The sequence below is a fragment of the Salmo salar genome, chromosome 17 (assembly GCF_965601325.2).
Source record: "Salmo salar chromosome 17, fSalSal1, whole genome shotgun sequence".
NCBI lineage: Eukaryota > Metazoa > Chordata > Actinopteri > Salmoniformes > Salmonidae > Salmo > Salmo salar.
In genome coordinates this window covers 29,232,947-29,260,894 of record NC_138307.1, presented here as the reverse complement: position 1 = coordinate 29,260,894, position 27,948 = coordinate 29,232,947, and the positions used below count along the sequence as shown (strand labels likewise).

Here is a 27,948-nt window from a genome sequence, read left to right as displayed (position 1 = left end):
ATGTGACAAATACAATGTGATTTTGATTTGATTCTGCTGTGACATTGTTCCACGACCTGACTCAGATCTGGACTAACATGTGGAGGACAAGGAAGAGAGAGAGAGAAAGAGAGAGAGAGACAGAGAGCTGCAACCTATACTTATGTTTATTTATTTTCCCTTCCCATTTGTACTATTTGCAATTGCGAGAAAGAGAAACATGATTTCTGAGTAATCGTAACAGAATGTTAGTCAAAAAAATAAGTGATTAGAAAAACAGAGCAACAGAGTTCTTGGCAGAGAGTATATGTTGCGCAAATGTGAGCCTTAACACAGATAGGGAGAGAGAGAGATGATTTCTGAGAAATCATAACAGAAAGTGAGTCCAAGAAAGAGAAATTCTGGGGATAGTTGAGAAAATGACAGGAACGTTAAGGCTTAAAATAAACTGCTGGGAAGAAAGGGGGGGGGGGGGGATCTGGGTCGAGATTTAGCTTTCAACTAATGTCACAAACAGAGGAAGATTAGGTTCTGCGCTGCTGATGGCTATTTTGGTCCGCTCATAAAGGAGTAATAAAGGCCCATTGCACTATTGTGAAATACTTAAAAATGTTGTGTTGATTTATCATGAGGTGCTGCAACACCCTCAGCACTCCTCCTTCCCTCTACGATGTCTGGCATGCTATAGGCTCGGTTGGAATAGTCTGCTGTACAATGCCAAGGCTACGCAAAGTCACTGCAGGTAAATAGAAAGACTGCAGTCACACATAGAGAGAGCGCTCCCATATCACTGCCGAATGGCAGAGCAAAAGCGACTCTTCATTGCTAACTCCCGCCTGCGTGCATTCGACGTAACTTTTCAAAAGCAACTCCCCTTCGGATGTGTAGGTTGTGTCCTTTGTCCACAGTTCGGGCTAGTAGCTGGGTTTATTTTACGCCTGCTACGTTAGTAGCTGGGAACCAAACGAGATGAGGGCGAAGTAGGTGGCTCGCTAGCTAGATAAGAGTGAAGGTTGGACTGTCTGTACTGCAGTGGCTGTGGGTAGCCTTGGTTGTGGTATGCGGACTAAGTAGCTAGCTAGCAAGGATACGATTGAAGAAGGAAAACACAGAGTTAAGTGTAACGGCATTCTCGCCTGCTGTGAAGTGAATGTTTGAATTTGCAGTGTGTTTTATACACGACTGCTACCAGGTTGCTAGCTAGAAGCGACATTGAACAGAGAGAGAGAGAGGGGGAAGGAGAAACTTTCCAGCCTGACGCAGAACCGCAAACATGCAGTTGACAGAGCTCCTTGCTTCAGGAACCTTCCTGGTCCTGCTCCTTGTTCCGTGGTCCGACAGCCGTAAGTAAACAACTCAGCCCGTTAAGCTATGTTTGACTTGTTGGCACTGGGGGGGATAACGTTGTTGTTTAGCTTGCCAGCTAGTTCATTGTTGTTGAATAATGTTACATTTGTCTGCTTAGATGATGCTTTGAAACCTCACGCCCAGGACTTTTTGTCAGTAAATTAGGGGCTGGATTATTTTAGCAACAAATGTAGTAAGGTAACTAATGGGAAATTTTGTTCAATTTGACTCTTCTGTGCTTGTGGTTATTTCCAGTTTCCTTGTCCCCGGAAGAAGCTAACCAGTTCTTGAGGAGACACAGGAGAGCGAATCACGTTTTTGAGGAGACGAAACAAGGGCACCTGGAGCGAGAGTGTGTGGAAGAGAAGTGTAGCAAAGAGGAGGCGAGAGAAGTATTCGAGAACGACCCTGAAACAGTGAGTACACTACACACTTGATCGTGTCAAATGAAATAGCACTCATTGCACTTCTTTCCATTGCATATAGACACGGACTAGCTGCGCACATTGGATTTGTTTTGCCGTAATGACTGATCCTATAGCCTAGTTGTTTATAACATAACGATTCTGTGTATAGTGTTCAAGCTCCAAAATATGGATATGACTAATTACAGGCGAACACTCACCAGTCCGATCAATTCATTGCACAGTATTCAACTAGCACATTGGGCTATGGGGAACATGCCAGATTAGGAACATTTGCATACTACTGTAAGGTTTGTGATTATGTAAATGATACTGCTTCTGCGTGATGGGATCATACATGGGAGTGATTATACTAATGAGTGCTGTACTGCTGTGTTTTTGATTGGTCCTCGGGGAGGCTGCTTACAGTAAGCGGATGGAAGGTGACTAGGGGGAATGTGTTTTAATCACATGAATTCCAGACAGAGCAACAATGCGCTCACACACAGGTTTTAATCTGACTTGTGCCTGTCACAAAGGGCTCCTATCCCCTCAGGGATATATACATTAGGTCTAGGTTCTGCCAGCTAGCTTCATGAATGTGTTGAGCAGCCTCCAGCATCCATGCTATTAATAATTCTACATCCCAAATGCCTCCCTATTCCCTATACAGTGCACTACTTTTGACCAGGGCCCATAGGGACATCCAGTATAATTCTGCCTTGGTCAGTGTCCTTTGGGAATTAGACAATATGTAGATTAGGATATTAAACAGGCTTAATGCTGATCTGTAAATGTTGTCCATATATATATATATTGTTATAAGAAAAACATGTTTTTGTGAGGTAAGAGCTGGGGTGAAAGTGGAGAGAGGTGCATCAGGGTGAGAGGGTTTGTAATGGGCTCAGACAGAGGTGTGTGTGTGTGTGCATAGGATGAGAGGGGTGGTGTGAACCCAGGATCAGAGAGGAGGATGTGTGTGGTACTAGTGGTGGTGAGATCGGGGGGTTTGTAATGGGATCAGAGAGGAGGATGTACGTGGTACTGGTGGTGGTGAGATCGGGGGGTTTGTAATGGGATCAGAGAGGAGGATGTACTAGTGGTGGTGAGATCGGGGGGTTTATAATGGGATCAGAGAGGAGGATGACGTGGTACTAGTGGTGGTGAGATCGGGGGGTTTGTAATGGGATCAGAGAGGAGGATGTGTGTGGTACTAGTGGTGGTGAGATCGGGGGTTTGTAATGGGATCGGAGAGGAGGATGTACTAATGGTGGTGAGATCGGGGGGGTTTATAATGGGATCAGAGAGGAGGATGTACGTGGTGGTGAGATCGGGGGGTTTATAATGGGATCAGAGAGGAGGATGTACTAGTGGTGGTGAGATCGGGGGTTTGTAATGGGATCAGAGAGGAGGATGATGTGGTACTAGTGGTGGTGAGATCGGGGGATTTATAATGGGATCAGAGAGGAGGATGTACGTGGTACTAGTGGTGGTGAGATCGGGGGGTTTGTAATGGGATCAGAGAGGAGGATGTACTAGTGGTGGTGAGATTGTGGGGTTTGTAATGGGATCAGAGGAGGATGTACTAGTGGTGGTGAGATCGGGGGGTTTGTAATGGGATCAGAGAGTAGGATGTACTAGTGCTGGTGAGATCGTGGGGTTTGTAATGGGATCAGAGAGGAGGATGTACTAGTGGTGGTGAGATCGGGGGGTTTATAATGGGATCAGAGAGGAGGATGTACGTGGTACTAGTGGTGGTGAGATCGGGGGGTTTGTAATGGGATCAGAGAGGAGGATGACGAGGTACTGGTGGTGGTGAGATCGGGGGGGTTTATAATGGGATCCGAGAGGAGGATGTACGTGGTACTAGAGGAGGATGACGTGGTACCACTAGTGGTGAGATCGGGGGGTTTATAATGGGATCAGAGAGGAGGATGTGTGTGGTACTAGTGGTGGTGAGATCGAGGGTTTGTAATGGGATCAGAGAGGAGGATGAAGTGGTGAGATCGGGGGGTTTATAATGGGATCAGAGAGGAGGATGTGTGTGGTACTAGTGGTGGTGAGATCGGGGGTTTGTAATGGGATCAGAGAGGAGGATGACGTGGTACTAGTGGTGGTGAGATCGGGGGGTTTATAATGGGATCAGAGAGGTGGTGGTGAGATCGGGGGGTTTGTAATGGGATCAGAGTCCGGGGGGTTTAATGGATCAGAGAGGAGGATGACGTGGTGGTGAGATCGGGGGGTTTGTAATGGGATCAGAGAGGAGGATGATGTGGTACTAGTGGTGGTGAGATCGGGGGGTTTGTAATGGGATCAGAGATCGGGGGGTTTAATGGGATCAGAGAGGAGGATGACGTGGTGGTGAGATCGGGGGGTTTGTAATGGGATCAGAGGAGGATGACATGGTACTAGTGGTGGTGAGATCGGGGGGTTTGTAATGGGATCAGAGAGGAGGATGACGTGGTGGTGAGATCGGGGGGTTTGTAATGGGATCAGAGAGGAGGATGACGTGGTACTAGTGGTGGTGAGATCGGGGGGGTTATAATGGGATCAGAGAGGAGGATGACGTGGTGGTGAGATCGGGGGGGTTATAATGGGATCATAGAGGAGGATGACGTGGTACTAGTGGTGGTGAGATCGGGGGTTTAATAATGGGATCAGAGAGGAGGATGACGTGGTACTAGTGGTGGTGAGATCGGGGGTTTAATAATGGGATCATAGAGGAGGATGACGTGGTACTAGTGGTGGTGAGATCGGGGGTTTAATAATGGGATCAGAGAGGAGGATGACGTGGTACTAGTGGTGGTGAGATCGGGGGGTTTATAATGGGATCAGAGAGGAGGATGACGTGGTACTAGTGGTGGTGAGATCGGGGGGGTTTATAATGGGATCAGAGAGGAGGATGACGTGGTGAGATCGGGGGGGTTTATAATGGGATCAGAGAGGAGGATGACGTGGTGCTAGTGGTGGTGAGATCGGGGGGGTTATAATGGGATCAGAGAGGAGGATGACGTGGTGCTAGTGGTGGTGAGATCGGGGGGGTTGTATCGTGACAGGACTGCAACCTCATTCACAGATCCATTATTCATTCTAAACGTGCCTATCTCTGACTCTGCAGTTCTCTCACATCGCTGCAGTTCCCTGGCTCTGCAGAGGGAGTGTTCCTGGTTACCATACCCCTAACCTAGTCTCCCTAGCAACGAAGAGTCTTCAATTGCAGCCTTAGTCTCTCTCTCTGCAGTAGTTGGAAAGTTTCTGCCTGTTCCCCTTCCCTCTATCACACTGTCTCTGTAGAATGAGATTAGATGTAGAAGGATAATGTAGTTTTACAAGTGTCTCAGTAGAACTACACACAGTCAGGAGTCTCTTATCTAAATCACCCTCCATTTCATGTACTGTTCTTCATCTTTCAGTGCAGCACAACTCTCTGGAGAACCATGTCATTGTCCCATCAAGTCTAGTTCTAATTTTAACTTTCCCCAGTTACCTCCATGTACTGTAGGCAGGAAGGTAGGCAGGAAGGTAGGCAGGAAGGTAGGCAGGAAGGTAGGCAGGAAGGTAGGCAGGCAGCTCGGTCCCAGAACTGTTTGTGCTCTAGCTAACTCCATTGCTGTCATAGTGAAACCAAACACATGCTAACGAGTGACAAGGAGTTATCATAATAGCACAAACAGACTGGCACTCGGGCTATTCTGCAGGAGAGAGAGTTGTAGAATGTTGACACATGTAGAACGTTCCCAGGAAACCCTGGAGGGGCTACTAGACTGTGTGGTGCCACACCCCGTTAACATGAGATGACATGGTGCATATCATCATCAGACATACATTTAGTCTCAATCTGTCATGTTAGACCTCATAGTATTAAGAATAGACTGTTATCAAACATCACTAACAGCCTCTCTCCTTCTGTTCTCTCTCCTTCAGGACTACTTCTTTCCAAAGTACTTAGGTAAGTTTGGTTCCTGTTCCCAACCTCTTCAGCATTGTGAGATTGTTATTACTTGATTAGGATATTAGCATCTGTTGTATGGTGTTGAACTATCTTCTGTCTGCCCTGTCTCTCTCTGTCTGCCCTGTCTCTCTCTCTGTCTGCCCTGTCTCTCTCTCTGTCTGCCCTGTCTCTCTCTCTGTCTGCCCTGTCTCTCTCTCTGTCTGCCCTGTCTCTCTCTCTGTCTGCCCTGTCTCTCTCTCTGTCTGCCCTGTCTCTCTCTCTGTCTGCCCTGTCTCTCTCTCTGTCTGCCCTGTCTCTCTCTCTGTCTGCCCTGTCTCTCTCTCTGTCTGCCCTGTCTCTCTCTCTGTCTGCCCTGTCTCCTCTCTCTGTCTTGTCTCTCTCTCTCTGTCTGTCTGTCTGCCCTGTCTCTCTGTCTCTCTGATTAGCGTGCATGGAGAAGTTCGGAGACACGGACAAGAAGAAACAAGACCTGATCACCTGTGTTCACAGTGAGTTCCTCGTCTGTCTGTCCTCCTGACTAGAGCTGTGGACAGACAAACTGACTCACGTACAGTAGATATGAGCATGTAGCTCCTCTCTCTCTGTCTCTCTACACTCTCTCTCTCTCTCTCATCTCTCTCTCTCTCTCATCTCTCTCTCTCATTCTCTCTCTACTCTCTCTCTCTCATCTCACTCTCTCTCTCTCTCTCTCTCATTCTCTCTCTCTCTCTCTCTCTCATTCTCTCTCTCTCTCTCCTCTCTCATTCACTCTCTCTCTACTCTCTCTCCCTCTCTCATTCACTCTCTCTCTCTCTCTCTCTCATTCACTCTCTCTCTCTCACTCTCTCTCTCCTCTCTCTCTCATTCACTCTCTCTCTCTCTCTCTCACTCTCTCATTCTCTCTCTCTCTCTCATTCACTCTCTCTCTCTCATTCACTCTCTCTCTCTCTCTCTCTCTCTCTCTCATCTCTCTCTCTCTCTCTCTCTCATTCTCTCTCTCTCTCTCTCTCTCATTCTCTCTCTCTCTCTCTCTCTCATTCTCTCTCTCTCTCTCTCTCTCTCATTCACTCTCTCTCTCTCTCTCTCATTCACTCTCTCTCTCTCATTCACTCTCTATCCCCTCTCTCATTCACTCTCTCTCATTCACTCTCTCCTCTCTCATTCTCTCTCTACTCTCTCTCCTCTCTCATCTCTCTCTCTACTCTCTCTCTCCTCTCTCATTCACTCTCTCTCTCTCTCTCCTCTCTCATTCACTCTCTCTCTCTCTCTCCTCTCTCATTCACTCTCTCTCTCTCTCTCCTCTCTCATTCACTCTCTCTCTCTCTCCTCTCTCATTCACTCTCTCTCCTCTCTCATTCACTCTCTCTCCTCTCTCATTCACTCTCTCTCCTCTCTCATTCACTCTCTCCTCTCTCATTCACTCTCTCCTCTCTCATTCACTCTCTCCTCTCTCATTCCACTCTCTCCTCTCTCATTCACTCTCTCCTCTCTCATTCACTCTCTCCTCTCTCATTCACTCTCTCCTCTCTCATTCACTCTCTCTCCTCTCTCATTCACTCTCTCTCTCCTCTCTCATTCACTCTCTCTCTCCTCTCTCATTCACTCTCTCTCTCCTCTCTCATTCACTCTCTCTCTCCTCTCTCTCTCTGTGGTTTTATAAATGGTGCCTATGAGGAGCAGTGAGCACATAGTTCCATCTGTTGGGCAGGGCAGGCTGCACTGCACCACCTCACTACTGCAGAGCACTGAGAGAAAGTTCTCTGATTTAAGGTGGACAAGATAAGAGGAATGTTCTCTTCATGTCTATGGGTCAGTGTCTACTGTGCGTCAGCGAGCATGATGTGGCTAAACTGCTGCTGTGACTATGAGAGGGAGGGAGAGATGCGTGTGGAACTCTGCAGTAGTAACCAAGTGTGCGTGACACACCTCCTTCCAGCGTCACGCACTCCGTGACTGCAGATCTGAGATCAGTGACGTGAGCAAGCTGTGACGCCAGTGAGGGGGGGGTTAAAGAGGAGGAGAGAGAATGGATAGAGTATTCTGCTGCATCAGGGCTGCTGAGTCCAGGAGTGAGGGGCCTGCCCATCCTGACTGCTGATTGGTTGAAGGAACTAGTCAGCCAGGGAGTTGCTATGACTCAGCCGTGCGTCCAGGACAGAGAGATTGTCGTCCCCCGTCCCCCCCGTCAGCACCACCGTCAGCAGTAATGGAAGGAGAAAGAACTGCAGGAACTAATACTTTATATATAACACTCCAGGATGGATGGAGAGAGAGACAGGGGAGGAGAGAGAGACGGGGGGAGGAGAGAGAGACGGGGGAGGAGAGAGAGACGGGGGAGGAGAGAGAGACGGGGGAGGAGAGAGAGACGGGGAGGAGAGAGAGACGGGGGAGGAGAGAGAGAGACGGACGGGGGGGGGGGGAGACGGGGGAGGAGAGAGAGACGGGGAGGAGAGAGAGACGGGGGGGAGAGCGAGAGAGACGGACGGACGGACGGGGGGGGGGGAGCTATTTATGCTGTCCTCAGAGATCCTGGGAGGGGAAAATAACTCTCTTTTTTTTCAATGGCATCACAGCAGGCATTTTAGTCTGTCACAAATGGCACCCTATTCCCTATATAGTGCACTACTTTAGATCAGGGCCTTTATCAATGGCATTACAGGAGGCATTATATAGTAATATAGTGCTATGTACAGTGAGGGGGGAAAAGTATTTGATCCCCTGCTGATTTTGTACGTTTGCCCACAAAGAAATGATCAGTCTATAATTGTAATGGTAGGTTTATTTGAACAGTGAGAGACAGAATAACAACAAAAAAATCCTGAAAAACGCATGTCAAAAATGTTATAAAATGATTTGCATTTTAATGAGGGAAATAAGTATTTGACCCCTCTGCAAAACATGACTTAGTACTTGGTGGCAAAACCCTTGTTGGCAATCAGAGGTCAGACGTTTCTTGTAGTTGGCCACCAGGTTTGCACACATCTCAGGAGGGATTTTGTCCCACTCCTCTTTGCAGATCTTCTCCAAGTCATTAAGGTTTCGAAGCTGACGTTTGGCAACTCGAACCTTCAGCTCCCTCTACAGATTTTCTATGGGATTAAGGTCTGGAGACTGGCTAGGCCACTCCAGGACCTTAATGTGTTTCTTCTTGAGCCACTGCTTTGTTGCCTTGGCCGTGTGTTTTGGGTCATTGTCATGCTGGAATACCCATCCACGACCCATTTTCAATGCCCTGGCTGAGGGAAGGAGGTTCTCACCCAAGATTTGATGGTACATGGCCTCGTCCATCGTCCCTTTGATGCGGTGAAGTTGTCCTGTCCCCTTAGCAGAAAAACACCCCAAAGCATAATGTTTCCACCTCCATGTTTGACGGTGGGGATGGTGTTCTTGGGGTCATAGGCAGCATTCCTCGTCCTCCAAACACGGCGAGTTGAGTTGATGCCAAAGAGCTCCATTTTGGTCTCATTTGACCACAACACTTTTACCCAGTTGTCCTCTAAATCATTCAGATGTTCATTGGCAAACTTCAGCCTTGCATGTATATGTGCTTTCTTGAGCAGGGGGACCTTGCGGACGCTGCAGGATTTCAGTACTTCATGGCGTAGTGTGTTACCAATTGTTTTCTTGGTGACTATGGTCCCAGCTGCCTTGAGATCATTGACAAGATCCTCCCGTGTAGTTCTGGGCTGATTCCTCACCGTTCTCATGATCACTGCAACTCCACGAGGTGAGATCTTGCATGGAGCCCCAGGCCGAGGGAGATTGACAGTTCTTTTGTGTTTCTTCCATTTGCGAATAATCGCACCAACTGTTGTCACCTTCTCACCAAGCTGCTTGGCAATGGTCTTGTAGCCCATTCCAGCCTTGTGTAGGTCTACGATCTTGTCCCTGACATCCTTGGAGAGCTCTTTGATCTTGGCCATGGTGGAGAGTTTGGAATCTGATTGATTGCTTCTGTGGACAGGTGTCTTTTATACAGGTAACAAGCTGAGATTAGGAGCACTCCCTTTTAAGAGTGTGCTCCTAATCTCAGCTTGTTACCTGTATAAAAGACACCTGGGAGCCAGAAATCTTTCTGATTGAGAGGGGGTCAAATAGTTATTTCCCTCATTAAAATGCAAATCAATTTATAACATTTTTGACATGCGTTTTTCTTGATTTTTTTTGTTATTCTGTCTCTCACTGTTCAAATAAACCTACCATTAGAATTATAGACTGATCATTTCTTTGTCAGTGGGCAAACGTACATAATCAGCAGGGGATAAAATACTTTTTTCCTCACTGTACCTGCCTGGAACAGCCTGGCTAAGCGCTTCACATTTGTATACAGTTGAAGTTGGAAGTTTACATAAACACCTTAGCCAAATACATTTAAACTCAGTTTTTCACAATTCCTGACATTTAATCATAGTAAAAATTCCCTGTCTTAGGTCAATTAGGATCACCACTTTATTTTAAGAATGTGAAATGTCAGAATAATAGTAGAGAATGACTTATTTCAGCTTTTATTTCTTTCATCACATTCCTAGTGGGTCAGAAGTTTACATACACTAAATTAGTATTTGGTAGCATTGCCTTTAACCTTTCTGGGCCAGTGGGACGCTTGCGTCCCATCTACTCAACAGCCAGTGTAATCCGGTGGCGCGATATTCAAATACCTTAGAAATGCTATTACTTCAATTTCTCAAACATATGACTATTTTACAGCCATTTAAAGACAAGACTCTCGTTAATCTAACCACACTGTCCGATTTCAAAAAGGCTTTACAACGAAAGCAAAACATTAGATTATGTCAGCAGAGTACCCAGCCAGAAATAATCAGACACCCATTTTTCAAGCTAGCATATAATGTCACATAAACCCAAACCACAGCTAAATGCAGCACTAACCTTTGATGATCTTCATCAGATGACAATCCTAGGACATTATGTTATACAATACATGCATGTTTTGTTCAATCAAGTTCAACCAGCTTTGTACATTAGCATGTGACTAGCATTCCCACCGAACACTTCCGTAGATAGCCCGGCCATCACAGGCTAGCTATTTTGACACCCACCAAGTGTGGTACTCACCAAACTCCGATTTACTATTAGAAAAGTTAGATTACCTTTGCTGTCTTCGTCAGAATGCACTCCCAGGACTTCTACTTCAATAACAAATGTTGGTTTGGTTCAAAATAATCCATAGTTATATCCAAATAGCGGCGTTTTGTTCGTGCGTTCAAGACACTATCCGATGGGTAAAGAAGGGTGACGCGCCCGACGCGTTTCGTGACGAAAAATGTCAAAATATTCCATTACCGTACTTCAAAGCATGTCAACCGCTGTTTAAAATCATTTTTTATGCTATTGTTCTCGTAAAAAAGCGATAATATTCCGACCGGGAGTGGTTGTTTTTGTTCAAAGAGAGAGAAAGTAAACATGGTGTTGGCTCGGGCACGCGCCTCCAGTCTCATTGTCCTCAGATCGACCACTTACAAAATGCGCTAATGTTTTTCAGCCAGGGCCTGCAAAGCCACCATTTGGCTTTCTGGCGCCTTCTGAGAGCCTATGGGAGCGTTAGAAAATGTCACGTCATACCAGAGATCCCCTGTTTTGGTTAGAGATGATCAAGAAGGCCATGAAATGGTCAGAGATTCCTGTTTGGAATCTTCTCAGGTTTTGGCCTGCCAAATGAGTTCTGTTTTACTCACAGACACCATTCAAACAGTTTTAGAAACTTTAGGGTGTTTTCTATCCAAATCAAACAATGATATGCATATTCTAGTTACTGGGCAGGAGTAGTAACCAGATTACATCGGGTACGTTTTTTTATCCGGCCGTGCAAATACTGCCCCCTATCCCCAACAGGTTAAGCCATTTTGCCACAACTTTGGAAGTATGCTTGGAGTCATTGTCCATTTGGAAGACCCATTTGCAACCAAGCTTTAACTTCCTGACTGATGTCTTGATGTTGCTTCAATATATCCACATAATTTTCCATCGTCATGATGCCATCTATTTTGTGAAGTGCACCAGTCCCTCCTGCAGCAAAGCACCCCCACAACATGATGCTGCCACCCCTGTGCTTCACGGTTGGGATGGTGTTGTTCGGCTTGCAAGCCTCCCCCTTTTTCCTCCAAACATAACGATGGTCATTATGGCCAAACACTTCTATTTTTGTTTCATCAGACCAGAGGACATTTCTCCAAAAAGTACGATCTTTGTGCCCAACAGCCTGGCTAAAGCACTTCACATTATATATGTACCTGCCTGGACCAACCTGGCTAAAACACTTCGCATTATATATGTACCTGCCTGGAACAGCCTGGCTAAAGCACTTCACATTATATAGTAACATAGAGCTATGTACCTGCCTGGACCAGCCTGGCTAAAGCACTTCACATTATATATGTACCTGCCTGGACCAGCCTGGCTAAAACACTTCACATTATATATGTACCTGCCTGGACCAGCCTGGCTAAAGCATTTCACATTATATAGTAACATAGTGCTATGTACCTGCTTGGACCAGCCTGGCTAAAACACTTCACATTATATAGTAACATAGAGCTATGTACCTGCCTGGACCAGCCTGGCTAAAACACTTCATATTATATATGTACCTGCCTGGACCAGCCTGGCTAAAGCACTTCACATTATATAGTAACATAGAGCTATGTACCTGCCTGGACCAGTCTGGCTAAAACACTTCACATTATATATACTGCTCAAAACAATGAAGGGAACACTTAAACAACACATCCTAGATCTGAATGAAAGAAATAATCTTATTAAATACTTTTTTCTTTACATAGTTGAATGTGCTGACAACAAAATCACACAAATAATCAATGGAAATCCAATTTATCAACCCATGGAGGTCTGGATTTGGAGTCACACTCAAAATTAAAGTGGAAAACCACACTAAAGGCTGATCCAACTTTGATGTAATGTCCTTAAAAGAAGTCAAAATGAGGCTCAGTAGTGTGTGTGGCCTCCACGTGCCTGTATGACCTCCCTACAACGCCTGGGCATGCTCCTGATGAGGTGGCGGATGGTCTCCTGAGGGATCTCCTCCCAGACCTGGACTAAAGCATCCGCCAACTCCTGGACAGTCTGTGGTGCAACGTGGCGTTGGTGGATGGAGCGAGACATGATGTCCCAGATGTGCTCAATTGGATTCAGGTCTGGGGAACGGGAGGGCCAGTCCATAGCATCAATGCCTTCCTCTTGCAGGAACTGCTGACACACTCCAGCTACATGAGGTCTAGCATTGTCTTGCATTAGGAGGAACCCAGGGCCAACCGCACCAGCATATGGTCTCACAAGGGGTCTGAGGATCTCATCTCGGTACCTAATGGCAGTCAGGCTACCTCTGGCGAGCACATGGAGGGCTGTGCGGCCCCCCCCCAAAGAAATGCCACCCCACACCATGACTGACCCACCGCCAAACTGGTCATGCTGGAGGATGTTGCAGGCAGCAGAACGTTCTCCACGGCGTCTCCAGACTCTGTCACGTCTGTCACGTGCTCAGTGTGAACCTGCTTTCATCTGTGAAGAGCACAGGGCGCCAGTGGCGAATTTGCCAATCTTGGTGTTCTCTGGCAAATGCCAAACGTCCTGCACGGTGTTGGGCTGTAAGCACAACCCCCACCTGTGGACGTCGGGCCCTCATACCACCCTCATGGAGTCTGTTTCTGACCGTTTGAGCAGACACATGCACATTTGTGGCCTGCTGGAGGTCATTTTGCAGGGCTCTGGCAGTGCTTCTCCTGCTCCTCCTTGCACAAAGGCGGAGGTAGCGGTCCTGCTTCTGGGTTGTTGCCCTCCTACGGCCTCCTCCACGTCTCCTGATGTACTGGCCTGTCTCCTGGTAGCGCCTCCATGCTCTGGACACTACGCTGACAGACACAGCAAACCTTCTTGCCACAGCTCGCATTGATGTGCCATCCTGGATGAGCTGCACTACCTGAGCCACTTGTGTGGGTTGTAGACTCCGTCTCATGCTACCACTAGAGTGAAAGCGCCGCCAGCATTCAAAAGTGACCAAAACATCAGCCAGGAAGCATAGGAACTGAGAAGTGGTCTGTTGTCCCCACCTGCAGAACCACTCCTTTATTGGGGGTGTTTTGCTAATTGCCTATAATTTCCACCTGTTGTCTATTCCATTTGCACAACAGCATGTGAAATGTATTGTCAATCAGTGTTTCTTCCTAAGTGGACAGTTTGATTTCACAGAAGTGTGATTGACTTGGAGTTACATTGTGTTGTTTAAGTGTTCACTTTATTTTTTTGAGCAGTGTAGTAACATAGAGCTATGTACCTGCCTGGACCGGTCTGGCTAAAACACTTTACATCTGGTGGCTTGTCCTTTTGGAAAAAGTGTCATCCTACAAATACCTAGGTATTTGGTTGGATGACAAGTTGTCCTTTAATGTTCATGTGGATAATCTTGTGACAAAGCTTAAATGTAAATTGGTTTTATTTTTGTAATAAGGCTTGCTTACCTCTTATGGCTAGAAAGAAGCTTGTTCAGGCCACTTTTCTCTCTGTAGTTGATTATGGTGACTTGTTGTATATGCATGCAACCTCCTCTGTCTTAGAGACAGGACTGTTTATCATGAATCCTTGCGCTTTATTACAAATGCCAAGTCACTCACCCATCATTGCACCTTGTACCAAATGGTAGATTGGACCTCACTTTATATGCACAGAAAGATACATTTGTATGTGTTCATCTACAAAGCCCTTTTGGATAAACTCTCTCTTTACCTCTGTAGTCTGGTCTCCTTCACCACCAGCAGTTACCATACCCGGTCTGCTAGGTGGTTGCTACTTAAAGTCCCCAGGACATTCACAGTATTAGGCAAGACTGCCTTCTCTTCTTGTGCACCAGAGGCATGGAATAGTCTACAATCCATGCTTCACCTAGATATGTTAGTGCCACTGAATGAATTTAAAATATTGATGGGAGACTGTTATGGAGGAGTGTAAATGCTTTTTTTTGGCTGGATCATGTTGTGTTGTTGTATGTTTTAATTCTGTAATGTATTGATTGTTGTTGCCTTCTTGGCCAGGTCTCCCTTGAAAAAGAAACTGGGTCTCAATGGGCTTTTCCTGGTTAAATAAATATATAGTAACATAGTGCTATGTACCTGCCTGGACCAGCCTGGCTAAAACACTTCACATTGTATATGTACCTGCCTGGAACAGCCTGGCTAAAACACTTCACATTGTATATGTACCTGCCTGGACCAGCCTGGCTAAAACACTTCACATTATATATGTACCTGCCTGGAACAGCCTGGCTAAAACACTTCACATTGTATATGTACCTGCCTGGACCAGCCTGGCTAAAACACTTCACATTATATATGTACCTGCCTGGAACAGCCTGGCTAAAGCACTTCACATTATATAGTAACATAGAGCTATGTACCTGCCTGGACCAGCCTGGCTAAAACACTTCACATTATATATGTACCTGCCTGGACCAGCCTGGCTAAAACACTTCACATTATATATGTACCTGCCTGGACCAGCCTGGCTAAAACACTTCACATTATATATGTACCTGCCTGGACCAGCCTGGCTAAAGCACTTCACATTATATAGTAACATAGAGCTATGTACCTGCCTGGACCAGCCTGGCTAAAACACTTCACATTATATATGTACCTGCCTGGACCAGCCTGGCTAAAACACTTCACATTATATATGTACCTGCCTGGACCAGCCTGGCTAAAACACTTCACATTATATATGTACCTGCCTGGACCAGCCTGGCTAAAACACTTCACATTATATATGTACCTGCCTGGACCAGCCTGGCTAAAGCACTTCACGTTATATAGTAACATAGAACTATGTACCTGCCTGGACCAGCCTGGCTAAAACACTTCAGATTATATATGTACCTGCCTGGACCAGCCTGGCTAAAACACTTCACATTATATATGTACCTGCCTGGCTAAAACACTTCACATATATGTACCTGCCTGGAACAGCCTGGCTAAAGCACTTCACATTATATAGTAACATAGTGCTATGTACCTTCACATCTATGACTTGCTGTATTGTAGGATGTTATTTCTCTGACAGGATGACCTCTAATGCTCTCTTTCTTTCTCTCCTATCCTCTCTCTCTCTCTTTTCCCTCTCTCCATTTCCCTTCCCCCTCTCAGATATTCCAGACCAGTGCTCTCCGTCTCCCTGTAATCCTCGAGGTACGGTGCGCTGTGAGGACAAAAAGGGTGACTTCCTCTGCCACTGCTTCACTGGCTGGACAGGAGTCCGTTGTGAGAAAGGTACTGTGACATGATGTTCAGAAACACAGTGGACTTGTTCCACGTTGCAGCCCACTGGCTGATCTACAAATCACCTGGCATCATAAATAACTAGTCATTACTAGTTGGAGATCAGTCAGTCACAGTTTACCCACAATACATCCCAGATGTGATGCTGTGGAATAGGGCCAGTGTATTGGGTACATGGCTACTGTGTTATTGTTTGTCAGGCCAACTTGCCAGACATACAAAGTGACAGAGGTGGGGACAGAGAGGATTTTCTGCAGTGTCACACTGTCTCCAGCATGTGACAATGATCGGTACAGGGTGAGTCCTGTCTGACTTTGACTTAGCTTAGTCACTGTCTATCCATCTCCATCCACACAGACACACACACATCGTCCTTGGAGTGCCGCTGGGTTGTGGTTGGGCTCTGTGTGAGTTGTGTTGTCAGTATGTCTCTGCCCTCTCTCGCTCTCTGTCTCTCTCTCCCTTTCTCTATATATCGGTCAGGTCAATATGAACTGAATGTGCAGGAAGTGAACCGGTCACATGTAGAGCAGGCTGAGAAGTCACATGACCCTGCGAAGAGAAGGTCAGCGCTGGGCTGGTGACCCGTCTCTACAGAGGGGGCTTGGTGACCTGTCTCTACAGAGGGGGCTTGGTGACCTGTCTCTACAGAGGGGGCTTGGTGACCTGTCTCTACAGAGGGGGCTTGGTGACTGTTTCCGAAATGACCCCTATTCCTGATTATAGTGCACTACTTTTGACCAGAACACCATGGGAATAGGGAGCCATTTGGAATGCAGACTCCATCTCTCACTTTTCTGTGGTGACTCATCCTGCCACCTAGCTGTTGGTCGGCGGGGGAAGCCAAAACACAACGTGTCTGACTGACTCTGAGGCGGAGGCTTTTCCACTGGCCAACCACAAGTACACAGAAACCATTCAGCTCATCAGAGCAGTCACTCTGGACTAACGGGTCCCAAATAAGTGGCATTTTTCAAAATATAAACCGCCGGAAAAGAGACGTGTGATTTATTTAGTTAAAAAGACATCGTCTTTCATCGTGTGTAGAAACGTTTTGATCAGAACTCACATTAAAGTGTCATGCGACACTTAGCGATGTTCAATGTAGTTGATGGATAAAGTGATTGGTTCATATTGTCACATGTCCTCTGTGTGTCTCCTGTGATTGGCAGATGTCAACGAGTGCAACAAGAGGAATGGAGGATGTGACCACGAGTGTAACAACACTATGGGTAGCTACCATTGCTCCTGTCGCCGCGGTTACATGCTGGTCGAACGCAAGTTGTGTAACGGTAAGAGACACACACACACACACACCTTACCTGAAGGAAGTATTGAACTGTCCTCACTGTGTGTGTGTGTGTGTGTGTGTTTCAGATGTGGATGAGTGCCAGCATCCAGGGATGTGTGGGACAGCGAGGTGTGTGAACCAGGATGGAGACTATGACTGTCTGTGTGAGACGGGATACGTTTACGACAACAACACCAAGACCTGCCTAGGTGAGCAGTACACCAAAAACACATTACTCAGTACTGACACATTATATACATGTAATACATATACATACTATAATGTATAGAATACATTATATACAGTGCATTCAAAGTATTCAGACCGTTTGACCTTTTCCACATTTTGTTACGCTACAGCCTTATTCTAAAATTGATTAAAAATAAACCATATGTCATCAATCTACACACAATACCCCATAATGACAAAGCGAAAACAGGTTTTTAGAAATGTTTGCAAATGTATTGAAAATAAAAAACAAATACCTTATTTACATAAGTATTCAGATCCTTTGCTATGAGAAATTGAGCTCAGGTGCATCCTGTTTACATTGATCATCTTTGAGATGTTTCTACAACTTGATTGGAGTTCACCTGTGGTAAATTCAATTGATTGGACATGATTTGGAAAGGCACACACCTGTCTATATAATGTCCCACAGTTGACAGTGCATGTCAGAGCAAAAACCAAGCCATAATGTCGAAGGAATTGTACGTGGCGCTCCGAGACAGCATTGTGTCGAGGCACAGATCTGGGGAAGTTAACCAAAACATTTCTGCAGCATTGAAGGTCCCCAAGAACACAGTGGCCTCCAACATTCTTAAATGGAAGAAGTATGGAATCACCAAGACTCTTCCTAGAGCTGGCTGCCCAGCCAAACTGAGCAATCGGGGGAGAAGGGCCTTGGTCATGGAGGTGACCAAGAACCCAATGGTCACTCTGACAGAGCTCAAGAGTTCCTCTGTGGAGATGGGAGAACCTTCCGGAAGGACAACCATCTTTGCAGCACTCCACCAATCAGGCCTTTATGGTAGAGTGGCCAGACGGAAGCCACTCCTCAGTAAAAAGCACATGACAGCCCACTTGGATTCTCTGGTATGATGATACCAAGATTGAACTCTTTGGCCTGAATGCCAAGGGTCATGTCTGGAGGAAACCTGGCACCATCCCTACGGTGAAGCATGGTGGTGGCAGCATCATGCTGTGGGGATGTTTTTCAGCAGCAGGGACTGGGAGACTAGTAAGGATCGAGGGAAAGATGAACGGAACAAAGCACAGAGAGATCCTTGATGAAAACCTGCTCCAGAGCGATCAGGACCTCAGACCGGGGAAAAGGTTCACCTTCCAACAGGACAACGAGTCTTTGAATGTCCTTGAGTGGCACAGCCAGAGCCCGGACTTGAACCCGATCAAACATCTCTGGAGAGACCTGAAAATAGCTGTGCTGCGACGCTCCCCATCCAACCTGACAGAGCTTGAGAGGATCTGCAGAGAAGAATGGGAGAAACTCCCAAAATACAGGTGTGCCAAGCTTGTAGGGTCATACCCAAGAAGACTTGGGGCTGTAATCGCTGCCAAAGTTGCTTTAACACAGTGCTGAGTAAAAAGTTGGAAAACTTAAAAAATAAAATTAAAAAAATGTTTAAAAGTCAAGGCATCTGAAGACGTTCTGAATGCAGTGTGTGTGTATATGTCACACACAATGAACTGGGGTTGCAAAATTCTGGTTATTTTCCACCCAGATTTCCTGCTTATTCCTTCCTGATTCAGGGAATCTTTCAACCGGGATTTCTGGAAATCCTTGTCATTTAAATAAAATAAAAAGTTACAGGAATTTTCGAAACCCTACAGTGAATACCCACAAATAAGGCTACACACAAGCTAATCCTAAATCTCCCTCTGCTTGACAATGTGTTGGTCTCAGCTGGACTGCAGACGGCTGTCGTAGAGCCAGCTAGCTAGTCTAGTGGTGCAGACGGCTGTGTCGTAGAGCCAGCTAGCTAGTCTAGTGTTGCAGACGGCTGTGTCGTAGAGCCAGCTAGCTAGTCTAGTGTTGCAGACGGCTGTGTCGTAGAGCCAGCTAGCTAGTCTAGTGGTGCAGACGGCTGTGTCGTAGAGCCAGCTAGCTAGTCTAGTGGTGCAGACGGCTGTGTCGTAGAGCCAGCTAGCTAGTCTAGTGGTGCAGACGGCTGTGTCGTAGAGCCAGCTAGCTAGTCTAGTGTTGCAGACGGCTGTGTCGTAGAGCCAGCTAGCTAGTCTAGTGGTGCAGACGGCTGTGTCGTAGAGCCAGCTAGCTAGTCTAGTGTTGCAGACGGCTGTGTCGTAGAGCCAGCTAGCTAGTCTAGTGGTGCAGACGGCTGTGTCGTAGAGCCAGCTAGCTAGTCTAGTGGTGCAGACGGCTGTGTCGTAGAGCCAGCTAGCTAGTCTAGTGGTGCAGACGGCTGTGTCGTAGAGCCAGCTAGCTAGTCTAGTGGTGCAGACGGCTGTGTCGTAGAGCCAGCTAGCTAGTCTAGTGGTGCAGACGGCTGTGTCGTAGAGCCAGCTAGCTAGTCTAGTGGTGCAGACGGCTGTCATTCATACATACCTACACACATACATATGCCAGTGGAGGCTGGTGGGAGGCGCTATAGGAGGACCGGCTCATTGTAATAAATGGAACGGAGTCCAACGTGGTTTCCATACGTTTCATGTTTTTGGACCTTTCCAGTCATTTACAATGAGCCTGTCCTCCAGTAGCTCCTCCTACCAGCCTCACACTCTGAGACACACACACAGACGAACTGCCAAGTAAGCTGTTAGCACGTCTTTTCATTTATAGTCAAAACATTCTGTTTATCATTTTTTTTACAAGACCGATCTCTATCTGCACGACATCCTCTCCTGCCAAACGCTCAATGGTCCTTTAAAATGTCATTGGGAAATGTAATCCTAGTCTTTTATTTGTCAAACAAGTTTGTTCTTGTCTTGCATTGTACTTACTGAGAGAGAGGAGAGGGAGGGAGAAAGCGGGGGAGGGAAGGAAGGAGGGAGGCGGTCACAGAGTCACTCTTTAGAAGAACTAACATTTATCCATTCGTATCATAATAAACCTCATGGCCTTCTAAGGTCATTCAGACAGACAGGGACAGACGTTCTGGCTTTATCCCAAATGGTTCCCCATTCCCTATGTAGTGCACTACTTTAGACCCCAGCTCTAGGGGAATACGGTGCCAGTTGGGACATGGTTCAGTTGACATCAGGAGAGATCTAAGTCAGGAGTTGTTCCTCCATCTGTTGATGCTGATAACATTTTAGAGACGTTGTTTTTCACTTCAGCCTTGTCTGGAGGTTGTAGTTCCAGAGATGGACCAATGGACACCCTTCTCTTTCTGTTTTTTCCCCTCTCTCTTTCACTCCCCGTCTTTTATCTCCCTCCCTCCGCTTCTCTCTCTCTCCCTCCCCCTCTCTCTCCTCCCCCTCTCTCTCTCTCCTCCCCCTCTCTCTCTCTCCTCCTCCTCCCCCTCTCTCTCTGTCAGATGTGGATGAGTGTGAGCAGGGAGTGTGTGAGGAGTGTGTTAACACGCCCGGTAGTTTCCGGTGTTTCTGTGACGGTCGGCAGGGCAAGAAGTTGAGCCAGGACCTCAGGAGCTGTCAGGTAAAAAGTCCCCACTCACATTATCAAGACCTTACCTGTAGAAAACACCCCCCATTTATTAGTCCGGGATTCAATCAAAGGTTCATTATCGACAAGCAGCACTGCACTCTAGACCAGGGCTGCTCAACCATCTTCCTGGAGATCTACTGTCCTGTAGGTTTTCACTCCGACCCTCTTCCTGGAGATTTACTGTCCTGTAGGTTTTCAGTCCAACCCTCTTCCTGGAGATTTACTGTCCTGTAGGTTTTCAGTCCGACCCTCTTCCTGGAGATCTACTGTCCTGTAGGTTTTCAGTCCAACCCTCTTCCTGGAGATTTACTGTCCTGTAGGTTTTCAGTCCAACCCTCTTCCTGGAGATTTACTGTCCTGTAGGTTTTCAGTCCGACCCTCTTCCTGGAGATCTACTGTCCTGTAGGTTTTCAGTCCGACCCTCTTCCTGGAGATCTACTGTCCTGTAGGTTTTCAGTCCGACCCTCTTCCTGGAGATCTACTGTCCTGTAGGTTTTCACTCCGACCCTCTTCCTGGAGATTTACTGTCCTGTAGATTTTCAGTCCGACCCTCTTCCTGGAGATCTACTGTCCTGTAGGTTTTCAGTCCAACCTTAATTTAACACACCTGATTCTACTAATTAGCTATTCAACAAGACCTTAGAAGGATTACTTTATCCTATCCCAGGTATTCCTTAAAGAGGTGGGGTTTCAGGTGTCTCCGGAAGGTGGTGATTGACTCCGCTGTCCTGGCGTCGTGAGGGAGCTTGTTCCACCATTGGGGTGCCAGAGCAGCGAACAGTTTTGACTGGGCTGAGCGGGAACTGTGCTTCCTCAGAGGTAGGGGGGCCAGCAGGCCAGAGGTGGATGAGCGCAGTGCCCTTCTTTGGGTGTAGGGACTGATCAGAGCCTGAAGGTACGGAGGTGCCGTTCCCCTCACAGCTCCGTAGGCAAGCACCATGGTCTTGTAGCGGATGCGAGCTTCAACTGGAAGCCAGTGGAGTGTGCGGAGGAGCGGGGTGACGTGAGAGAACTTGGGAAGGTTGAACACCAGACGGGCTGCGGCGTTCTGGATGAGTTGTAGGGGTTTAATGGCACAGGCAGGGAGCCCAGCCAACAGCGAGTTGCAGTAATCCAGACGGGAGATGACAAGGACAGTAGATCTCCAGGAAGAGGGTTGGACTGAAAACCTACAGGACGGTAGATCTCCAGGAAGAGGGTCGGACTGAAAACCTACAGGACGGTAGATCTCCAGGAAGAGGGTCGGACTGAAAACCTACAGGACGGTAGATCTCCAGGAAGAGGGTCGGACTGAAAACCTACAGGACGGTAGATCTCCAGGAAGAGGGTCGGGCAGCCCTGGTCTAGACAATGGACCTATTAAAAGGTACTTTCCCTTACAATGTGCACCTGATTTGAATCTGTCCTTTAGAAGACATGTCAGATTCCAGTTATCCCTTGTGTGCTGACCCTTAACATATGTAGAGGAATGGCACACAGCTCAGCCCCCCCCCCCCCAAAGTGATTCTTACTGTGGGTGCGTTCCTAAAATCACTCTGGAGTGCCAGAGTGCGCTCTGGGCATTCGTATTTTCAGATTATCCGTTCGTAAATTCGGAGTGTTTCGCTCAGAGCGCATACTGGACGCTCTGGCCGAGGAGTAGGGTTGATCTGAGGGTTCTGACCTCAATGGCAGTCAAACACCCAAGCTAACTGGCTAAAGTTGGCTAGCTTGCTAGCTACTTCCAGACACAAATGGGAAAACACCTCACTCTGACCATTTTACTCATCGTAGCAGAGCTGGTCAGGCTGTTTACATGTTATCCAGAGCGTTGGTGACTAACTGTGCTGCTGGCAACAATTTAATGATGTTTTTTTGCTAACATATACTGACACTGGTTATATTCAACGGTGTTGCGCGTTTGTAAATTCCTCAGTTATTCAGCGCTCTGAAATGGGAGTAGATAGCCAGAGTGAATTTACGGCTGCATCACTAGACTCTCTCTCCCCCAACAGGAGATCACTACATGTGTCTCTCTCACCATGAAGAGGAACTCCCGTTCTCTCTACCTGGGGCGGATGTTCAGCGGTGTCCCAGTGGTCAGGCTACGCTTCCGCAGGAGAGTCCAGACTGGGTAGGCCTTACCTTTGACCTCTAACCTTTTAACCTTACCAGTCTCCTGAGGTTTCAACCTCTTTTCCAAGAGAGACCTGGAAAGATGCCAGCAAGGCAAAATCATTTTAAGGGTTCATAGTTATAACCATAGTCTTGTACCATTGTAGAATTATATTACATCCTGTCTTTATCTCTCTCTCCCTCCTCTAGGTTCTCAGCTGAGTTTGACCTCCGTACCTTTGACCCGGAGGGGGTCATCTTCTTCGCTGGTGGTCACCTGAACAGTTCCTGGATTGTTCTGGCAATGCATCATGGGAAACTGGAGCTGCAGCTGAGGTACGGGGCGGTCAGCCGGGTCACCAGCAGCGGGCCCGTCGTCAACGATGGACAGTGGAGAAAGGTCAGAGGTTATTCTGGGGTTTAGGGGGGTGTTTAACTTATGGGTTGGGTCTCAATAGTCTAAAGTGGCATCTCCTCTCCTGAGGGGTCGTTGACTCGTGTGCATCCCAAATGGCCCCCTGTTCCCTATGTAGTGCACTACTTTTTGGAGGAGGTGTTACTGGTGACCTGGTCAGAATGTGTGCACTGTATAGGAAATAGGATATAATTTGGGACTGAGAAACTGTAGGATAAGAACATGTAAAACATTTTTTTTTACAATTTGAGCTCCTGTCTTTTCTGATTGGTCTGTAGATCTCAGTGGAGGAGCAGGGGCGGAGTCTGGTGATAAAGATTGACAGGGAGGCGGTGATGAAGATAGCTGTGAACGGAGATCTGTTCACCCTGAAGAAAGGCATGCATGAACTCAACCTGACTGTAGGGGGCGTCCCTTTCAAAGAGGACAGTCTCATCAACCAGGTTAGGGGGGTGGGGTCTGTTCTCTCTAGAATCTCTGTTCTGGGGAGATGTGTGTGTTGTTTTCTCTGCCTAATGTGTGTGTGTGTGTTCTCCAGGTGAACCCGAGGTTTGATGGCTGTATGCGTGAGTGGCGCTGGTTAACAGGAGAGGATACGTCCATTCAGGAGACCATCAGGTCTAATGACAACATGCAGTGTTTCAGTACAGAAAACCCCGGAACCTATTACCCTGGGACAGGCTTCGCTCTGTTCAACATCACATACGGTGGGTCTGCTGTGTGTGGGATTATGTGTGTGCACGTCTCTATGCATCTTCTGATTTGTATGTATCATTTGCACATTTACCTGTGTGTGTATAACCACATCTCTCTCCCCCAGCAGAGTCCCAGTCTCTGAGTATCCAGCTGACTCTGAGACCAGCCTCCACTGTTGGGGTTCTATTGGCACTCGTTTATCAGGACAGCGTCCCTCTCTCCATCTCTCTGTCCGACTACCACAGAGACAACCAGGAATGGCGGGAGGTGAGATGTTACTTTGGACCGACGCTGTCGGTCTGTCTGGCTGGCTCGCTGTCTGGCTCGCTGTCTGGCTCGCTGTCTGGCTCGCTGTCTGGCTCGGTCCGTATGAATTCATGTTTTGTTTGTCTTGAGTGTGATGTCTCTTTCTCTCTACCCCCCAGTATGTCCTGGTCTCTGTGGGTGATGTGATCGTGGCCAGCGCCCCGGCCTTCCTGTGTGATGCAGAGGTTCATGAGGTTAACGTGACGGTCAGTGGGAACCTGACCATACTAGAGGTGGACGGTCTGCCTGGACAGAGTCACACCACACCTGGACAGGAGACGGTTGACCTCAGCCTGCCTTCAACCACCTTTATAGGAGGGCTCCCCGGTGAGTTGGACGGGTATAGGAGGGCTCCCCGGTGAGTTGGACGGGTATAGGAGGGCTCCCCGGTGAGGTGGACGGGAATAGGAGGGCTCCCCGGTGAGGTGGACGGGTATAGGAGGGCTCCCCGGTGAGGTGGACGGGTATAGGAGGGCTCCCCGGTGAGGTGGACGGGTATAGGAGGGCTCCCCGGTGAGTTGGACGGGTATAGGAGGGCTCCCCGGTGAGGTGGACGGGAATAGGAGGGCTCCCCGGTGAGTTGGACGGGTATAGGAGGGCTCCCCGGTGAGGTGGACGGGTATAGGAGGGCTCCCCGGTGAGGTGGACGGGTATAGGAGGGCTCCCCGGTGAGGTGGACGGGTATAGGAGGGCTCCCCGGTGAGGTGGACGGGTATAGGAGGGCTCCCCGGTGAGGTGGACGGGTATAGGAGGGCTCCCCGGTGAGGTGGACGGGAATAGGAGGGCTCCCCGGTGAGGTGGACGGGAATAGGAGGGCTCCCCGGTGAGGTAGACGGGAATAGGAGGGCTCCCCGGTGAGGTGGACGGGAATAGGAGGGCTCCCCGGTGAGGTAGACGGGAATAGGAGGGCTCCCCGGTGAGGTGGACGGGAATAGGAGGGCTCCCCGGTGAGGTAGACGGGTATAGGAGGGCTCCCCGGTGAGGTAGACGGGTATAGGAGGGCTCCCCGGTGAGGTAGACGGGTATAGGAGGGCTCCCCGGTGAGGTAGACGGGTATAGGAGGGCTCCCCGGTGAGGTAGACGGGTATAGGAGGGCTCCCCGGTGAGGTAGACGGGAATAGGCAGAGAGAGACATGCAACAACACACTCATCACTACTGTACTCTAGACAAACACCCAGTTACAAACAAAGAGCCTCACTGACACACACAGTTTCGCCATTACCATTAACCACTTCAACTGATGTCATTAATTTCACCCCTGTACCAGACGTGCCCCTGGTGTCGACCCTGGTGTCGTCTTTCTACCGCGGCTGCATGGAGGTGACGATCAACGGCCTGGCTCTGGACCTGGACGAGGCCATCCACAAACACAACGACATCCGCTCCCACTCCTGCCCTCTGCTGGGGGGGACCTTGTGACCGCTGCAGTCCCCTTCAGCCCCGTCCTCACTGGAGTCGGGGGAAGTTGCCCCTAGACACTGATCTTGGGTCAGTTTGATATTTTCCCCAACAAATGGTTAGGTTTAGGGGGAGTGGAAGCTGATCCTAGATCTGTAGCAAGGGGAAACTTCACCCCGTCCACTACAGTCCACCATAACCCACAAGGCCTTAACCTAAGCAAGGAATGCGTCCCAAATAGCACTCTATTCCCTATATGACCCCTATGGGTTCTGGTCAAAACTAGTGCACTATTTAGGGAATAGGGTGCCATTTGGGATGTACCCAGAAGCTGGCCGAGTGGCCAACCCTTCTCCTGGCCAACCCTTCTCCTGGCCAACCCTTCTCCTGACCACCCTTCTCCTGGCCTACTCTTCTCCTGGACTACCCTCAGTCATTCTGCTCTCAGCGTGATCGAATGTAGGAGCAGCACTCTCACATCTGAGGTTGCTGGTTGCAGGTGCGTAGGAAAATTCAGTGATATCTTGAAAACAAAAATCTAATATCTCACGCTGCTCTTGCCAGTATCTTTTAGTGTAATAAGCTTATATATCGGGCTCATGGCCATCGTCAGAGCTAACGGTGATCAAACTGGATCCAGAAGTGGAATAGCTGGCAGTACTCCAGAAGAGGTTTGGTAAACTGACCCAGTCCCTTGTGGAATAAAACCTATAAGGTGTGTGGGGGTGTATTCAGTAGCACAAGGCTTTGTTATTGTAAAACTTGCACACCATCGCAGGTAAAAATGGACTGAGTTTAATAAAAACATCTGTTTGGTGCTTTCCAACTTAATGCAAACTTAGTCTACCTGCAATTTAGCTCTGCACACTGCCTACAGATTACAGCATAGGGCTAGGCCTTCTTAATATGACCCCCTTAAAAAACCTTTCTTACCCTCCAAACCATGCTTCTAGTCCTCTACAGTTACATCCACTCACCCTCAGCCAATGAAACACTCCATACTGTCCCCCTTTCACATGCCCCTCCCTCCTTCCCTCAGTATCAGCACACGCCAGGAAAACACTAAGCCAATCAGATGAGGCTAATTAACATGCAGTAACCAATCAGACACACAGGGGAGGGCATCGAGCACTGCTTCACCACACTGAGCTACTGAGAGAATAAGAGTGTAAGCGCTGTAATATACTGTATGTGTAAATAATGTGACTAAATGCTTTTTAGAAAAAATACAAAAGGAACAAAAAAAACGACCTCAACGCATTGAGATAATCATCCAAAACAGTTTCACTTCTCTAAAGAATGTCAGAAAAACAAAGAACATCTTTCATTAGGCCAAAAAGGGCTGCAGTATTTCCTCCTCTGGGATCTAGAGTTTCTGCTGAATTTCACAATGGAGCGGTCGTTGGAGGTTTTCTCTTCTGTGTTGTGTGTTATTATACTATAGGTTTGTTTGGCTGGTGATTTGTTCACCTGTCTTTTAGTCTTTACATCCCTGATCACATCAATTCAGTCTGTTTGAAAACTTAATAAAGATGATGGCATGGAGTTTTAAAACTGGTTGTGGAGAGATTGTTTTTAGTATTTTTTTTTCATTGTACTGCTCATTATGTCTTTGTTGCAAATGGGACCCTATTCCCTATGTAGTGCACTAGTTTTGAACAGGGCCCTGGTCATCAGAGCTGAACACTGCAACTACATCACATGACCACTAGGTGGAACCAGAAGCGTAATAACAAATCGCATGGTTCAGTTGAGTATTTTAATCATGTAAAACATTTTAATACCGGGATCCCACCACAGTGAGAGAAGTTGGTTCACATTTCAAACATTTGGTTCTACTCTCAATTTATGTTCCAGTTAATCATTGACCCAAGCCCTTCCTACTCTCTGACCCAAGCCCTTCCTACTCTCTGACCCAAGCCCTTCCTACTCTCTGACCCAAGCCCTTCCTACTCTCTGACCCAAGCCCTTCCTTCTCTCTGACCCAAGCCCTTCCTTCTCTCTACAGTAGTGTTTATATAACTCTCTAATATCTATTTTAGTATCAGTCAAAAGTTGACACACCTACTCATTCTATTTTTTTTTTCTTCCTATTTTCTACATTGTAGAATAATAGTGAACACATCAAAACTATGAAATAAC

General features: G+C 47.6%; 1 protein-coding gene across 2 annotated transcripts; it reads left to right on the top strand.

Moving 5' to 3' along the window:
- Window positions 1-780: 780 nt before the first annotated feature.
- On the top strand, window positions 781-27,360 carry LOC106574798 (growth arrest-specific protein 6). Of its 2 annotated transcripts, none has more exons than XM_045699587.2 (15): window positions 781-1,322; window positions 1,582-1,742; window positions 5,655-5,679; window positions 6,108-6,170; window positions 15,831-15,953; window positions 17,135-17,254; window positions 17,340-17,462; window positions 20,769-20,887; window positions 22,891-23,009; window positions 23,201-23,390; window positions 23,684-23,848; window positions 23,944-24,112; window positions 24,229-24,368; window positions 24,527-24,734; window positions 25,676-27,360. In XM_045699587.2, the coding sequence occupies exons 1-15, from the start codon at window positions 1,253-1,255 to the stop codon at window positions 25,825-25,827; spliced, it is 1,947 nt and encodes a 648-aa protein (XP_045555543.1). In that variant the 5' UTR covers window positions 781-1,252; the 3' UTR covers window positions 25,828-27,360. The 2 variants fall into 2 exon arrangements, with proteins under 2 accessions (XP_045555543.1, XP_045555541.1); XM_045699585.2 differs by having other exon boundaries at window positions 24,226-24,368.
- The last annotated feature ends 588 nt before the right edge of the window (window positions 27,361-27,948 follow it).

Coding starts and splice junctions, on each gene's coding strand:
- LOC106574798 (XM_045699585.2), top strand. CDS start 1,253: ATGCAGTTGACAGAGCTCCTTGCTTCAGGAACCTTCCTGGTCCTGCTC. Junction 1,323..1,581: donor TGTTCCGTGGTCCGACAGCC/GTAAGTAAACAA, acceptor GGTTATTTCCAG/TTTCCTTGTCCCCGGAAGAA. Junction 6,171..15,830: donor CCTGATCACCTGTGTTCACA/GTGAGTTCCTCG, acceptor TCCCCCTCTCAG/ATATTCCAGACCAGTGCTCT.